The 17,097-nt window shown below is 42.7% G+C and overlaps 2 protein-coding genes and 1 pseudogene across 2 annotated transcripts; 2 read left to right on the top strand and 1 right to left on the bottom strand.

Moving 5' to 3' along the window:
- The first annotated feature begins 839 nt into the window (after positions 1-839).
- cfap96 (cilia and flagella associated protein 96) lies at positions 840-7,213 on the top strand. Its single transcript, XM_088925504.1, has 7 exons — positions 840-936; positions 1,377-1,596; positions 2,618-2,755; positions 2,917-2,992; positions 4,213-4,392; positions 5,565-5,737; positions 6,985-7,213. The coding sequence occupies exons 1-7, from the start codon at positions 840-842 to the stop codon at positions 7,034-7,036; spliced, it is 936 nt and encodes a 311-aa protein (XP_088781630.1). The 3' UTR covers positions 7,037-7,213.
- Positions 7,214-7,628: 415 nt separating this feature from the next.
- ccdc110 (coiled-coil domain containing 110) lies at positions 7,629-12,968 on the bottom strand. Its single transcript, XM_088925396.1, has 6 exons — positions 12,913-12,968; positions 12,371-12,419; positions 11,952-12,017; positions 10,977-11,081; positions 8,595-10,623; positions 7,629-7,930 (listed from the first exon to the last, which is right to left on the bottom strand). The coding sequence occupies exons 1-6, from the start codon at positions 12,966-12,968 to the stop codon at positions 7,791-7,793; spliced, it is 2,445 nt and encodes an 814-aa protein (XP_088781522.1). The 3' UTR covers positions 7,629-7,790.
- LOC148840408 (U4 spliceosomal RNA) lies at positions 11,513-11,589 on the top strand (annotated as a pseudogene).
- Positions 12,969-17,097: the final 4,129 nt, after the last annotated feature.

Genomic DNA, 17,097 nt, shown 5'->3' with positions numbered 1-17,097 from the left:
AATCTGAAGCCAGCAAGAAACATAGACTCAATCTGCTTCAGGCATGAGCGGCTGGTAAGTGCTGCAGAAAAAGCAGAGTATCTTTCATTTAATAGCTTAAAAAAAACATACTGAATCGCCCTGGTGAGATTTCCTGCTGTTTTGAATGGTTTTTGCCTTTGTTTCTGAAAATAGGCAAATGAAAATAAATACTGCTTATTGTATGGATTGTAACATGATAATGATACCTAATTAAACCTCATGCAATTGATTGTTTTTTAATCACACTTTGGTTCTGACTGCAAATCTACTTGGTCCAGGTACTCGCTTAAAAGTCTTACTATTATTATTTCATCTTCACAGACTACAGACGCTTTGCAGGTGGTGATAGGTCCTAATTTTTAAACAAGGTATTTAAAAAATGTTTTCTTATTTTTTATTTTAGGAAACACACCCATGCTGTTTTGTCTTCCTTTCTGACTTAGTTCATGTATAATAGTGAAGTTCTTAATAATTAAAGGATTAATTTAATTCCCTGTCTACAACATAAACATGTGACATCAATGATGAGTTGAAATACATACAAATAATACATACTGTACAAGCAATGTACAAATATAAATACAATAATAAATATGGCAAAGCAGAATCTTTAAATCATGGATCTAAATCCATGCTGCTGAATTGCAAAGGGAATCATTTAATTCTGCAAATAGGAAAGCAATCCTTTTGAGAAATGGTGAAAGCTCTGATTTTTTGCGGCAGCTGGTCTCATTCGCTTTGTTTCCAGACAGACACCCGCCTGACCGAACAGCCCCCCTCGGTGTTGCTCTGTGCCACAGCGGTCTGTTTCCCCAGCCATGCCTCAGGAAGGAAAGTCAGACATGGAGAGGATCGGTCTCTTCCGGGAGATGGGCTACATCTCCATTGGAGACAAATACACCTCCTCCTACAACAGTTGGGTTTGCTTTTTTATTCCCATTGTGAGTTTTTGTCTGTGTTATTGAAATTTGTCAGAAAAAAAAAACAAAATATATATGTTTCAGTAATTGTAAACTGATCTGTCCTGTACTGGCCAGTTTAAGGATTTCATGACCTACCTACTCCCAGCCTAACTCTAGCTGGACGTATTTGACTATGCAGAGGAACACGTACAGATATACAGCCTCTTGACGTTGCTCTTATGTCACACGTTTCATTTGTAAGAACCATCAGTGTATAATGTAACAAGGTGTAAATTCTCATATAGTAGGTACATTCTCATATAAAGGTATGTAAATCCTCCTGTAGTCATTAACATTTATTTCTTGCAGCCTAATATATTTCCAACCATAAACCGATTGAAACCCTACGGTCAGCGTTTCTAATTAGTTACTTATTACTTGTTGGCTTTCAAGGGCCCTTCAATGAATCTGCCCAGAAGAGCAAGCAGATGATGCCAGGCGGCACCAAGGTGAAGTCTGCCCTGCAGGTGGGCTATTTCGACTCCCAGTACAAGCGAATCTTTGAGAAAGAGGCCTACAGCGACCCGGTGAAGCTCCGCAGACAGTTCCGGCTGCAGCAGTCCAAGAAGAACATGGGAAAGGCCTTTCTTCCCAGCAACGGAGAGAAGAAACCGTAAGGATTTCCCTTTTCCTAACTTTACACATGGGGGGGGGGGGGGGGTTCTTCTGTGTTTGCCGACAGTATAAATGACGCGCTTGGTTGTGGTCCCAATATCCCCATTTGAAAAACTAAATTCGAAGCCACAAAAGTAACATTGCTGTGTGCTTGAAGGGATATACTCGCAGGTAATGGGAGCAACTGATTCTATTGTATGTGAACTGTGTGCATTGTGGTGTCTTCTGTTAAACACTCTGGAGGGCACAGCTAAGCTTCATTCGAGCCAGAACTAGAGATTATTATGAAGAGTCCGAGGCCTTGCTGCACTGATAAATACTTCCATCCACCCATCCGTTTCTAACTGGAGCCGGAGCCTATCCCAGCTAGCAATGGGCGCAAGGCAGGATACAGCCTGGGTAGGACACTAGTCGATCGCAGGGCACACACAAAGACACACACATTCACACCAGGACTAATTTTCCTAAAACCCAGTTAACATACCAGCATATCTTTGGGATATGTGAGGGACACTGGAGCAGCTGAAGCAAACCCACGTGAACACAGGGAATATACACTACAAACTACACGCAGACCAGGACTGAACCCAGGGCCCAAGCACTGCGAGGCAGCAGTGATCATCACTGCGCCCCCTGCAGCCCATTGCTCAAGTCTTGTTTTATGCAAACACGGGATGTCTGGATATTCTTGGTCGGAGTGGGCCTGTCAGGTTATCAGTTGATTTTGGATTATTGATGCCAGGAGCATTTTTCCCATGCTGTTGCCTGCGAGGAGGTAGCCAAAGAAACACGGGGCTTTCATTTTTGTAATTTTATTGCTGGAAATTGCTGTAACAAAGTTTTTCACAGCTGATTAAAAGTAAGTAGTTCAAGGCATAGTGACAACTAAAATGAATTGGGTCACATGATTAAACATCTGTTAAACACAGATGAAAGGTTCACAGGGAGACCCAGATCTTCAGGTACTGTAGTCACTGTGGCAACTCTGGCTTAAATCGTGTTGATTCTGTGTGCTCAAGGTCAGGACTTGGCAGCTGCTATGGAACACTGTCTGGCCCTGTTGCAGCAATGAGTGCACTGCAGGTACCCAAGAAGCCCTACAAGTCTCCAGGAAAGAACATCTTAACTAACCCCTTAAAAATGGGAACTGGATACGGGTAAGAAATAGAGGACCATGCATTGTGTTTGCAATCACAGTTTCAATTTTCTCTTTCTGTTACAATTTTATTTAATTCAGAATAAATTAATCGTTAAGTTAGACTTCCATATTCAGTTTGTTTTTTTCTTATTTTCTTATTTATTAACTCATTTCTTCCAGGTATCCCAATGTCACGTTGTCTAAACAGTACCCATACACTGCTGACCCTTTTGATAGAGCGAGAGAAATCAGGAAGGTGAGCTTGGTTTGTTAAAAAAACAGCTATCATATGGATGGTAGCAAACATATCATCATGGACAAGGATATCGGGATTATTTTGCAGTTGTTTCTTTAGGAACAATGTCTTTCCAACACAAATGTTTTAAATTATGAAAAAGCACTCATAAAATCCCGTCATTAAGTAATTCGAACAAATTAGCATCAGAGTATTTATATGTTGACCATGTAAAACTACCTCTTAACCTACAGAGAAGTAGCTTGCAAGCTATTTCTCGAGAGCTGTAGTTTTTCTGTTGCAAACCCAATTAACAGATTTAAACAAAAGACACAAAGAATGCAGATGGAATAGAGGAGCACGTCCACTACTTGTGCTTGTCCAGGCATTTTTTATTACTCCTGTCAGCTGCTTCATGATTCTGTTCTTGCTTTATCCAGGAGTACTTGTCCAAGACGTGGTAGTAAACTGAGCTACATTTACTTTTACCCCACTCATCTAAATCACTTTTTTATTGCTGAAGTCTACCTGGCTTTAGTTCTATAAATTCCTTGCTGCTGATTCACATATAGTCTTGTGTACGTGTGGGTGTTCATTCTCTGAGCCTGTCAGTTGCTGAATGGTCTGACTCTTTCGTTATATTGTTTTGCACTTAATGTCTCTCAGGCATTTGGAAATTTGAGGTGTTTCATAAACCCCCCAGGCCTGCAGCTCTCCAGGATCAGGATTCCCCTGACAACGCGCTAGATAACTCATGTACATGTATCGTTTGAAACTCATCAGCTATGTCCCCTCAAACCCAAGCCCTTTGCAAACAAGCCAATTCCGGACCGGGGACGCTCTATCGCGTTGGGTTTGTATGACCTCCCCGTGTTCATGTGGGCTTCCTCCCACAGTCCAAAGACCGGTGGGTTAATTGGTTTCTGGGAAAATTGGCCCTAGGTGTGAGTGTTTGCGTGTCTCTGTGTGGGCCCTGTGATGGACTGGCGTCCCGCCCAGGGTGTATCCTGCTTTGCGCCCGTTCCTTGCCGGGAAGGCTCCGGCTCCTCCATGACCCGGAATTGGATCATGTGGTTAGGGAACGGGTGGATGGATCGTAACTCTGAAGAAGGACAGGCGTCTGCTGCTGCCGGGTTTCAAGGAACACAATGGAGACAACGCGGGGACTGAAGGTGCGATGCTTCACATCTGTAAATTACCGTTCTTCTCCCTGAGAACAAAGAAGCCATATTGTTTTGCAGAAAGAGGTGGCAGCACACAGGTCCATGCTCAAGGGAGGAGCCTTTCGTTTAAACCTTTACCCAAAGGAGCTTTTCGATACCAATCCCTACAAGTTCGATAAACCCCTGCCGCCTGTAAAGAAGCCAGAAGAGAAGAAGAAAGAGACACAGCCATTTAAGCCAAGCTCACCTGCCAAAAAGGTAAGACATTTCTTCAGATAAAGGTATTTCATTGAGCTTAGGAAGTATTTCTTCATACAGAATCGGCCCCCAAAGAACAGCATCCGTCCTTACACATTTCACTGTAAGTTTAACAATACAGTGGGGATGCAAGACAGCACAATGTACTTTAGTGCTCTGCTCTGTCTGTCTGCTCTGACCTAAAATAAAAAGGCCATTTCCAAGGCCTTTCATTATCCAAACACCGCTCCATTCCTGTGAGTTTCCTGTGTACCATACATGTCACATCATGGATAAGGATACAGCATACTGCGTGTTTAAACACAGAATGTAACAGCACATATACATTAGTATAGGGTATAGGAATATTTGTAAACCCCAACACAGACTATATATTCTGATGTACAACTGTTTGTCACACGCTGTTTCAGTAAGGTGAACTGGTCACTCCCAGAGTCAAACAACAGGTCTTCTGCCTTCTTTATCTGCCTGCAATCGTACCGTAGAGGAGATACGTCTGAGGGAATTCTACAGTACAAAGGATTCAATCAATTAAGTCAGGGGTTCTCAAGTGTTTCTACAAGTCCAAGGTTGAGTGTGACTCTCATTAATGAGTTGTTGCCAGAATCCCCACATAGTGATCCACTTTTGGTAAAGCTCTGCTAGGGTAATGTGGGCTGAGATCATCCATGGTTTTTCAGCTTCACACTCAGAAATGACACTTGTGCTCCAGTCGGCATCCTTTCTCCTGTAAGGCACTGTAGAACGTGTCATCAGGTGGCACACCAGTTGAGCACACTGTCAGGAGGCAAACCAGGTCAAGAAGCTGTCAGGTGGCACACGAGGTGACCACACTGTCAGGAGGCAAACTAGGTCAAGACACTGCCAATTGGTACAACAGGTGAGCACGCTGTCAGGTGGCACACCAGGTGACCATACTGTCAGGAGGCAGACCAGGTGAGCATGCTGTCAGGAGGCACACCAGGTCAAGATGCTCTCAGGAGGCACACCAGGTAAGCATGCTGCAGGAGCGCTCAGGTCATGCTTCCTTGCCATGGGCATTGTTAAGCTTGGTTAAAGAGCAATTTACAAGTTGGTTGAGTTTTTATAAAAGCAATTGATAGATTACTCCCCACAAATACAGTATATAACTAAATGAAAATGAGCCTTTTTTCATTTTGTTCTTGTTCCAGATTGGTGGTATGAAATCAGGCACATTCGATCCGTATCCCTCCCACTCTGCAGACCTCTACATCGTGAAGAAGCCCAAATTTGCCACAACCAACAAGGAGGGGAAGATATTCCACCCGTCGCCTGGGCCTAAGAGCATGCCTGTGAAAAGCATCATCACAGCAAACGTCAACAAGTAAGATTCCTAGTCAGAAGTTTAACCAGCAGTATACTGGACATTCTGGAATAATGGTACAAATCAATAAGGAGGTAATATCATATCTGTACAAGTGGAAGAGAGATACTGACCCCAAATACTATAGCTTCCCTGTGAGTAACTGTGAGTATTGGAGGAAATTGTTTTTCACGACATATGTTACACTGAATTGAATCCTGTCTTTAAAATAACAGAATCACCAGCCCCTGTTGTTTTTGTTGTTGTCCTCGCCACCTTTGAATCGCCATCTCTTAATCGACACAGCTTTTATGGCTGCAAACCTCCCGCCAGGACAGGAACAGACTGTGCAGTTTCGGCCAGAACTAGCACTAGGGCTGCTGGGAGTATCCCGCGCAAGCCTCACAGCGCCCACTTGAGCGTTAGTGTTATCAGGAGTAGTGAAGGGCGCGGTTCTCAAGTCCCACACTCTCACCAAGACAAGGCCGCCCAGTCCTGTAATATACTGCTGCTTGGGGAATCTTGATCACAGCTGGCTCTTGACATAGGTCAGACTAAGACTGGTGTGGTGCACCCTGTTTTCCAAGCTACTTTTCATCCTGTATGACGAGTGTGTCTGGCAGTTCATATGAGAGTATGGGACACAATCAATTGAAGGATTCCAGTTTTTATTTGATTATTTCAGGAGTCAACCAGGGTAAACTCAAAACAACCAATTGGAGGATGCCGGTGTTTAATTTAATTATTTCAATAGTCAATCAGGGCGATCCCAAAACAACTTAAATCTGTTCTTAAGGAAAACATGGGTATTTTTTTTACTTAAAAAATTATTGGAATGTATCAGGTTCAAGCTGAATTGGTGACCAGCGAGAGAACTTTGTAGGAAGTGCTGCTCTTGTGATGAGCTGACTCATCACATCAATGTCATTAAAGAAACTAAGCTAATGTTCGGAAGAGTAGGGGTGTTGATTCTGGTGTCATGGTTTAATTCCACTCTGGGCTTGTGCAAGCTGGTCTCCCTCATTTTTCCCCTTAATTCAAATGGCAAGACTTGATCTGCTATGCTGCTGCTATTGATTGGTGGAGACCATGAGAGGTTGTGTCCCTTCCTACTGTATTATGAAGTACTTTGGGAGTCCTTTGGAATGAAAAGTTTTATGTACTTTTTGAAAATAATGTCTTATTATCAGGTTTGCAGGTAGGCAATGAAGTAAAGCACTGTTTTGTTCACTAACACAGATGTGATGGGCTTTTTCAATTTGTTTTAGATCAGTGCATGCTGGGAACTACATGAGCATACCTGCTGTAATGGCATACTGATCCCCAGACTCCTGGGATTGTTCTGAAGAAGACGTGGCCACAGCACTCACCTCTTCCTCTTGCTCACGTGAACCTTTCTCCTCCACTCACCACAGTGAAAGAGTGTCAATTGAACCACTTCAGTCAGTGGGAGACTGTTTCACTTTATTTATTAAAATAAAGTTATGTTTTAAAGAGTAGATCTATTTACTGAGAACATGTTATTCAAAATAGCTGATAAATTAGGCTGATTCTGTCAGACAGGAATGTTGGAGAGAGGAAACAGGAAGATTGTTATGGAATGTAAAGGTGCCATAGGAAGCTTGAACAAGGCAATATTTCAGAAGTCTTCTTGGAGCATTTTCTAAGAGACCTGTAACATCACTTATCTTGTTTTCATATTCTGCAACTTGAATGAAGCGCATTTTAAGTGACTTGTGAATGCAAAAACATGCTTGTTTCCTTGGGAGCGTAAAGAAACCGGGATAGGCTCTGACCCAGTGAGCCACTGTGGCACAGAGTGGGGTTGACGTTATTCTATATACAGAAGAACTTAAAGCATCACCCTGATTCACGGAATTTTGCGCAATGGATAAACAAAGAAAAGTCACTAAAAAAAGCACATATTTTTATTTATGTAGTTTGCTGCTGGAAAATAAAATAATGTTTGGTGCCTTAAGAGCATGCTGCTTCATTCAGCTCATCTGAAATCCTGAAAAGAGCCTATTTGGTTGGAGTGTTTCTTCATTCCTGCTGGTGGCGATTTGACAAGGGGCTACGTGATGCTCGGATCCTTGTCTGCCTGGCCTCTCTCCAGCCTCAGGTCACACCGACCCGCAGTACTTTTAGACCTCTGTTCTCTTCTCAGCTCTTCTTCCTCAAACCGCTTCCTTATCAGATCGATTTGCAGTTTCTCTGTGGGATCACAACCACATCAGACCTTTCAGAAGAAGCTTTTGAATTGAAACCAGTCCTATTTTGTGCATGAAGAATGTTTATTTTAAATGCTCAGCAGCTTTGTGTGTTGCTTTTCCTCTCAGTGGGGAAGACTGTTTTTTTCAATGTTAAAGAAATTGGACATGAAGACAAACAGACAGATTGTGCTTTGAGCTGTTTGAACTGATAGCACAAAGAATTTAAATAGTTTATTGCCTGCAAAATATATACACTGTAAAAAAACATTCGTATTGTAGAGACCTTTGTCTGCATAATTCTGAAACAGAGAAAAACAACCAAGTCCTATTTATTTCTGTGAAGCAAAAGCTTTTGTTAAATTCCTTAAAAAATAAAAATGTGTGTTTGAAAACACAATAACGGTAGAATCTTTGGAATAAATGTTTTCATCTTCTGATACGGGGTGACAAGGCAGAGAATGTACAACAGTTATGCCGATTTTGTTTTCATCAAAATGTGAGAATTGATCAAGGACAGAGTTTAAATTTGTTATGCAATAAACAGCGCTTATTATGTACATATATAAAATATAAATATTTCAGTTCCATATGTGATGATATAATAATTTACTATTAGTCGTGATGAAATAGTATTTCTATGTAAGAATAAACAACATGAACCTTACCTCTTGGGCCATCATGTATGGAGTCACCATCTTTAGCATCAGATAAATCTTTTAAGCCCAGAGAACTCCTGGACACATCCAGGCTTCTGTTCCCCAGCTGAACGGCGACGGTGCTGCTGAGATCAAGGTAATCCCGATGGAGCTTTCGAACTTCCAGCTGCAGAATTTCCTTCTCGCTTTGCACGGTGAAGAGACAGCTCTCCAACAGCCTTCGCTCTTCCTTCAGTCCCTTGACGGTGCCCTCGAGAAGCAGGCTCTGGTGAGCGCTCTGCTCGAGCTCCTGCTTCAGGACGTGATTGTCCTCCCTCAGCTTGGCCACCACAACAGACAGCACCTCGCACTCTTTGCTCACGCTGTTCAGGACTCTTTCTGCCTGGACTGTCTGGATATCATCTTGGAGCTTTTTCTCGGTTGCTCGTTTTTGGGAAACCAGCTGCCCCACCTCCTTCTGCAGGATCCTTCTCACATTGTCAGGATCCTGGACGGCCAGATCAGCACTGGGCATCTCCTCGTTGACCTCCTGTATCAGCTGAAGCAGAGTGCCCTTCCCTTCAAGTCTCTGGATTTCCACTTTACTGGTTCCAAGCGCTTCTGTCAGGTGACTCACTTCACTCGCCAAAAGAGCCACCTTGCCCTGCAGCTGCTGTTTCTCGCCTCTCAGCTGAGCAAAGCTTTGATTCGCCTTGTCCAGCAAGTCTTTGATATTGTCGTTCTCCTTCAAAATGCTGAGCGTGTTGTCGTGAGCTCTCTGTTTCTCCTCTTTCACTGCGTCAAGGAAGCTAATTAACATCTGTTTTTCTGACAAGAGCTGCTTGTTCTGTCCATCAAGAGCTCTGTTATGAGTTTTCAGGTCTTCATATTTTTGCAAGAGTTTCTTCAGTTCCTTAACACATTGTTTACTATATTCCTCCATCGTCCTGAACTTTTTTTCAATGTCCTGCTTTTCCTTCTCGAGACGAGTGACTTGGTCCGCATCTGCCGGATTCTGCTCTTCGAAGGGCTCACGAGGCCTTACAATTTCAAGGCCCTTCAGTGCTGACATGTCTTCAGCCTCTTTTTCGGATTTATCACTTTGCAAGGAGTTCATCATCACAGGCGTTTCACTTTCGCTAACATGGATTTTGGTCTCGTTCCGATCACCTTTGGCCTCACTGCCTGGGCCCTCTCTTTGTGTTTCCAAACCATTTTTAGAAACACAGAACTGTGCTGTTTGCATCTGGCTGCCCTTGGGAATGAGGTTCCTATTATCAGCCATTCCTTGTCCTGTATGTGTTGTGTCCTGGGTAGCGTGCGGGTTAGTGCAATTGGAATCCGCAGGTATCTGGTGTTCACTGCTTCTTCTGACCGGCCTCCTAAGATTCAGGTTATTTTCTTCCCGGGAAACCTGGGCATTCTGCAATCTCTCTACCATTTTTTCTAACTTCGCAATCCTTTCGCATTTACCATCCGTGTTTAATGGAAGATCTGACGCATTTGGCAGGTCTCCTTCAGGATTAAATGCTCCCCTTGGACTGTGATTCGTTTCATCATCACTCAGTCCTTTGGAGGAAGGCCTCATGGATTGTTTGAGGTACTCAAGTTCAAGCGCCAGAGCTAATTCCCGCCTCTGGGACCTTTCCATCTCCTCTTTCATCAGCTCGCTGGCGATGCCGACTTTCTCCAGGGTGCTCCAGAGGTCCTGGTTACGGTCTGGAGAAGCCTGGGACAAGGGATATCTGCCCACTGTGGGGGATGCAGCTGACGAATGTCGGTTTTGGGGACCTCCACCATTTTCCAGATACATACTAGCATCAGCAAGGCAGTGTAAGGGTTCTTGTCTGTTTGATTTGTTTTCGTTAGAGGCGCTCTTAATTTCCTGTCCTCCCATTTTAAAAGACAAAGTGCTGACGAAAGACTCCCTTGGAGATGAGGTCACCGCATGGCTGAGGCTGTTCTTTAAAGACGGAACGGGCGTTATATTGCTCCCAACATCACTCTGCAGAGGTCCCACGGCTCCCCCTTGTGGTGAATCTGGCACATTTCTTCCAGTCTTTAGAAGCAGTTTGGAAAAATAACATCAAACACGTTAGAACCTATTTCTTTCCTTTTTACATTCAAATAAAAACATAAAGCTGATCAAATATTTTGCTAGCCTACAGTATAAGAGGTCAGTAATAACTAATCAAATGGTTATTAATTTAATAATAATTGATATATGTAATTTATGAAATCGGTATTAATGAATACTTAACACACTGAATTTGTAATGCAGATATAGAAAGCGTATTTTGCACGCCCTGAAAATAAAGCATTTCTAACATTTTAAAACATCTGAAAATACAGTAACTTTCAATCTGCTTATTAAAAATTACAATTACAGCTAGATGAAAAAGAATACTGTACCTGCAAGGCCCTCCTTGGAGAACCTGAGGGATTTGAAGGGCTAGCACGATCACTTCTGCACTCAGGCTCAGAACTGCTCAATATTTCATTAATTTCTGACTGGACCTAGAAAAAAATCATGTTAAAGATTCATGTTTGATATATCATATTTAAAGGATAATGCATTAGTAAGACCACATTTAGAATATTATGCACAATTTTAATCACCACAAAAAAAAAATATTGCTGCTTCGGAATCAGTCCAGAGAAGATACCATATAGGGCTTAAAGCAATGTCCTACACTCACAGGAAACAAGAACTGAACCATTTTAGTCTCAACCAGAGAAGATTAAGAGGAGACCTGATACTTTACAAAATGAAAAATCCACACCACTTTACTTTATCCAGTTCAGGGTTGCAGGGGAGCTGGAGCCTCTCCCAGTATCCCAGCAAGCATCTGGCCATCACAGGGTGCACAAAGACACAGACTCCCTCACACCGGGGCCAGTTTTCCCAGAAGTCAGTTAACCGTCCAGCACCTCTTTAGACTGTGTACGTCTTTGTGCAGTGGCGGTGTCCTAGCCTCTGAGGTTTAGCCAAGGCACGATTATTGTTAGTTGAAAACTTTAGATGGTGGGAGGATACTAGAGCACCTGGGGGGAACCCACGCGAACACGGGGAGAACATGCAAACTCCACCCAGACAGCACCCCGGGCCCAGAACTGAACCCAGGACCCCAGCCACCGTGCCACCTATTGCTAACTGCCAAACGCCTTATCTGGCCTGAATGGCCTCTTCTGGTTTTGACCTCTCTCTGTTCTTGCGCAGTACTGACACCACCCCCCCTGTTGTACTCAGGTCACAGCCTGCCTGACTAAGAACTGCTTTTGTAGTTCTGAAGCACACAGGCAGCCGCCGGCGGTCACAGTTTGGACCTGTAACGGAGCTCTGGGTCTATGCAAGAACTGATCATCCCGGAGTGGGGTTTTACTCACTGAGGAGACCGTCTTCAAGGTCTGCAGACGCAGCGCTTCAAACGTTTCCAGCTGTTGTCGCAGTACCTGTATCGCGGGTGCGTTAACAAGAGACATGAGCACGACGTGAAGGAAGAACGACCCCCTCGGAAAATCAGATTGGGATTTACGAGTGATGTGGATAAAGCAGCAAAGACATCTTCAAATACATCTCAACTTCAGTAATAGATACAGTATTCTTAGCGTCATTTCAACTTGCTTAAAGACAGTATGTAGATTTCCTCATTTTTAATGTCAACACGCAACAACAGCAACACAATAGGTATATTATCATAGACCACGTATTTATCATGTGAGGATTAAATATTGTTTCAATATCTCCGGGTCGTTTCTCAGGCACTCCGATTGAAAAAAGAAGTATCGATCCAATTGTTGCATACCTTCAAGGCTGAGTCGCCCTGATTCTCCATCTCAGTCCAGGGAAGACACAAGACGGCAGCCGTCATTTTCAACACATGCAAAACGAACAAATTATCCTGCTGAAGAGGCATCTGGCTTTCACAGCGCAAACCAATCAAGTGCAATTATAAACACAGCAAAAATCAGCAAAACTATAGGTTATTTAGCTTTTTTTTTATTATTCCGGCTACAAAACACTCACAGGAATAAACTTTTGCCAAGCACCAGGCACTTATTTACCAAAAAACTAATATTCAGAATAAATAATAAACGGGGCGTCTTAAAGTTAAATTTAACTCATTACAATTGCTCATCTTCAGCCTAAACACCCTGGACAAATATCAGTTGGGATGTTTTTAAAAAAAAATCGCAAAGTGTCTTACCTTTTCCACAAAAAAAAATACAGCCAAGTGCCCTTAGTTTCTCAATGCCATGTGACCCTGTCGCTTTTACTCCTTTTCTGCTGTTTTAAGTTGCAAAATAATTCGCGGTCCTCGCCGTTCAAGCACCCTCACGTTGCTCACCGGCCCAGCAACTGACAGCTCCCGTCCTGGTGGATTCCCCCTGGGGTGTTGCCATGGTGACGCAAACACTGCCCGGCCGCGGCCTCGGCCTCTGCGTCCGCGGAGCTGCGGTGGAGCCTCGCCGGCCGGGAGAGCGCGGCGCCCGGCTGTGGCAGCGCAGCTCTTCGCGGGTGAAGCCCGCCAGCTGCGCCGCCAAGTGTTGCCGATGGAGGCCGAGTAATGAAGGGTTCGTGCCGATGGTGGTGAAACACTCTGCCAGTGAGGATGGGAAGAATATTCTTTGGATAATTCAAAACTCTCTCTCTACCCGATCTCACCCTTTTTCTAGTTACATTATCCCGAAACTTGTAAGAATACAAACAAAACAAAAGTATATTAACATAAATCTAACTACCAACTGAAATAGAGAATTCTATATAACTCAAAATATTTTAAACTGGGTAACTGAATAAAACAACAATAACACAGGCAATAAGGTTACAGTACCTTGAAATTTACAGCATGTGGGTACAATATAACCCTCCTGTGATTCTGCTGACTTCAGGGTTGTGAAGTACACTTTATAACTTGCAAAACTAACAACAATAATATTATGTGGTTTTTTTTTCTTAAGGAAGTGTAATTCTTGTATGTTAAGAGACCTGGATAAGAGTCCCTTCATTTTCCAACCTCTTCATCCAGTTCAGGGCTGCAGGGGAGCTGGAGTTTATCCCAGCAAGCAAGGGGCACATAGCGGGACCAACCACGAACAGGACGCCAGTCCATCGCATCACACTCACCCGGGGCCAATTTTCCCAGAAGCCACTTAACTTTCCAGTGTGTCTTTGCGACATACTGTGAGAGGAAGCTGGAGCACCTGGAGAACATACAAACTCCATGCAGACAGCACCCTAGGTCCAGAATGGAACTGAGGACTCCATAATAATAATAAGAAGAATACGAGAAAGAATAATTGCTGTCTTTCCTCCTTGAAAATGAAGTTCAAAAGCACTTAAATGGTGTGATGACAACTGAGGTACACTAGTAGTCGCTGGAACAGTGTATACAGACTGTCACTGGCTTCCCTTCATACTTCTTGCCTTGTGAAGTGTTAAAGTCTTTTAATTAGGCCATTACCACTCTCCCAAAAGTATGTGGACACAACCGCCTGCCAGCACAGTGACCCCCAGCTAAACGGATACCAAGTTACATTTCAAAGGTACTTGCGGAAGATGTGCAAAAATAAAATCTCCATTTCAATGAATATATGCTTCACAATTCAGAATTTTCCCAAAGAGACTTCCATAAATAATTTGTTGCCGGGTCTTCCGCAGAAATGAAGTGCCCTCCGAGGAATATTTTTTTCTGAGTCTTTTTTATCCTTATGTGACCAAAGAGGAATGACACGAATAGGAGATCCGAGAGCGCATTTCTAGTTTGATGCCAGCGCTTTATTTATTACAAGTACTCATGGTCAGCTACCATAAGCTATTTATAAAGGCTACAGCCATCCTTTTCTGGCAGGCTGTCTTCGAGTATTTGTCCTCGGGGTCAGAAATACAAGATGTTACTAAATTGGGAGCATGTGAAACTTCCTTTGTGGAGCAGGATTTGAAAGAGGGAAAAAACAGTTTTAAACTTAAAAACATCCGTCCCATTAATAGTATCCCTAATCACATTTTACCACTGGCCTGAAATGTCAAAGTCATTGAGATCTTGCACGAAGTTGATTACATTCCAGCTTTCCAAAATACAGCCCATGATTTCTGTTACTTTAGTCGTATTCTATCGCTTTGTTATACTGTAACATCAAGTGAAACTAGTGTAATATAACTGAAATTGGTCATTTAACTGTGATTAAATAGGAGCGTCACTTCCAGGGCCAGTGTGGGACAATATAAAAACTGGGGCCGTTGTTCATCAGTTGAATGACTGGGACCATGTCTTAATTCAAAACTGCTTTGGACTGTGATTGGAAAACTATACCCAAAAATTTATAAAGGTCTGTAGAGGTCTATACAGGACCAGCAATGTACCAGTGCATACTTTAAACATCTGTTCAGATTAGGCTGTAAACCAGGCATCAGTGAATAATGGTGAAGTACATATCATAGGATACAGGTAGAAGAGGCACGTCTTTACACCAAGGGTTGTGGGAGCCTGGTACAATATACCCAGTCAAGTTGCTGAAAATGATACCTTGCTTTCATTCAGGAAGAGCTCTTTGAGATTCTAAGATCCATTAACTCTGTGCAAACGTGGCCTCATCTTGTTTGCATCCTTTCTAATGTTGTGCACTTTGCCTCCAGTCACTGAAATTGTTTTTCATTAACGATGAATGATTATGTACTATGGCCCTTTTCATGCCTAGTGCATCTAATGTGGTATCTGCTTTTAAGGGAATATGTAGCTTTATTTTTCATATGCATGATTTTTTGCGTGTTGGAGTGATTGTCAGGAAGTTTTATATTCTGCCTCATCTTTTAATGAACATAAAAATATGAAGTATTTGTTACCAACTAATTTGTGTTTTCTGGCGCTCCTCAGAATAACTTGCTGTATTTGGTTTGCTGTGACAAAGCAGCTGTCAGTGTTTCTCCTGAGCTCTGACCGAAGCGGCCTGGCTTGATTTGGACACCGATTGACCGGAGAGACGTATTGACCAGGTGTTGACCCCATCTTGACTGACACCCGCTGTTGGAGCAGTAGTGTAAAAAAATCAAAAGAGTGTGTTCTTTGTATAGTGTACAGAAATAAACTTTTTGACAAATTTGGATTTTTAACCTTTTACTATGCAATGTAGCTGTCCTGAAATCCACTCTGAGTCTTAAGAAAAAGTAATAATAATGTGTTATTGATTATGTAGCATTAATTTTCCATATAGTTTTTGTGCATCTAGGCCACAGCTAAAAGGATAAAGTGTGTTTTATGAATTTTAAGTAGATTTAACAGTGGTTATGGGAGAAAAAACAGTACGTCTTCATTCATATTGCAGGCTGTGCAGAATGAGCAGGCCAGGAAATATCCTCATACATCCTTGTGAGAGTTTTCACACCAGCGTTTAGTCATCACTGCATGTCACCAAGGCAACCTTGTCCAAATAGAATTACACATGCCCCAGAGGTTAATTCACTGTGAAATTATGGAATACACCTGACACTTGATCTTTGGGATGGTTTTCGGATAGAGGAATAAGCCTGGCAGCGGTTGAAAATGAGAGTGACCCAGGTCACTGGTGACAAGGAAGGATTTAAGCTTAAGGATAATATTTTCCTATGGATACTGTAACACTACACCATTTATGAGGCCAAAGGGATGCCCACAGGGTATTAATCAGAACTGAGGGCTTGTCTCCTGGGTTTCCCATCTGATATTAGGATGTGCGTGTTTTCCTTTCTCCATGTTAAGCTTTTTTTCTAATCTAGCGCTGCCTTCAGTGAAAAACCCCACACGACTGCAACACTCCTTAGAGCACTTCATGTAGCTCTGAGACTCATGCAAATACCCATAGGAGAACAGTCCCTTCAAAGAAGATTTACTGCCAAAAACAACCATATGTTTTTCCGGTTTTGTAATCCCTTAATTCTTTGACATTCATTGGGAAGGTGTCCAATCTGAGCCCAAGACCAAGTCATACAGATTCCTTCTGTTTTCCAGTATGACCTTCCAATAGGCCAACGCGTTGATATTGTAGAATATCTTTCCATCCAGCCATTTTCTAAACACTCCAGTCAGCTCAGGGATAGTATAATATACCAAACACTATTTTTTAAACTTGCTTTCAGCTTTTAAAAAGTAGATTGGTATTTGAAATTGGTAGAGCCCTTGTGAGTTTCAGAACTCACTTCATACATTAACCAACTGCACATCTTCAGAAAAAACAGAAATGCTTATTGTGACAATGCTTGACACATTGTCTTCCCCACCTATGTCTGTCGATTGGTCACTTCTTGAGAGCTGTTGGGGAGAAATTGCATAACTGTCTGTGTAGGAACAGGTGCATGTTTATTCCCTGCTGAAAGGAAAAGAGACACAACGTTTCGGCTGTGGAGCCTTCTTCATGCTCATTTCCGTATGCTGAGGTTGTTGAAAGCAATGCACTTGATTCCAGTCTTTTTGAAACCAAAGACTCAGCGCTAAAGCAGGTGTTAAACAGTCCAAACAAGCCAGCAGATTAATTAAAGGTTCCCCCCCTAACTCTGGCC

The sequence above is a fragment of the Atractosteus spatula genome, chromosome 1 (assembly GCF_055471065.1).
Source record: "Atractosteus spatula isolate fAtrSpa1 chromosome 1, fAtrSpa1.hap1, whole genome shotgun sequence".
NCBI classification, from domain to species: Eukaryota; Metazoa; Chordata; class Actinopteri; order Semionotiformes; family Lepisosteidae; genus Atractosteus; species Atractosteus spatula.
This window is presented reverse-complemented; position numbering and strand designations above follow the sequence as displayed.

What these genes read in the sequence shown, in the direction of transcription:
- cfap96 (XM_088925504.1), top strand. Translation starts at nt 840, where the DNA reads ATGCCTCAGGAAGGAAAGTCAGACATGGAGAGGATCGGTCTCTTCCGG. An exon ending in AAAATGGGAACTGGATACGG is followed by an intron (nt 2,756 to 2,916) that starts GTAAGAAATAGA and finishes CATTTCTTCCAG; the next exon opens with GTATCCCAATGTCACGTTGT. An exon ending in GAGCGAGAGAAATCAGGAAG is followed by an intron (nt 2,993 to 4,212) that starts GTGAGCTTGGTT and finishes ATTGTTTTGCAG; the next exon opens with AAAGAGGTGGCAGCACACAG.
- ccdc110 (XM_088925396.1), bottom strand. Translation starts at nt 12,968, where the DNA reads ATGGCAACACCCCAGGGGGAATCCACCAGGACGGGAGCTGTCAGTTGC. An exon ending in GCTGTCAGTTGCTGGGCCGG is followed by an intron (nt 12,420 to 12,912) that starts TGAGCAACGTGA and finishes GGCTGCCGTCTT; the next exon opens with GTGTCTTCCCTGGACTGAGA. An exon ending in AGGGCGACTCAGCCTTGAAG is followed by an intron (nt 12,018 to 12,370) that starts GTATGCAACAAT and finishes CCCGCGATACAG; the next exon opens with GTACTGCGACAACAGCTGGA.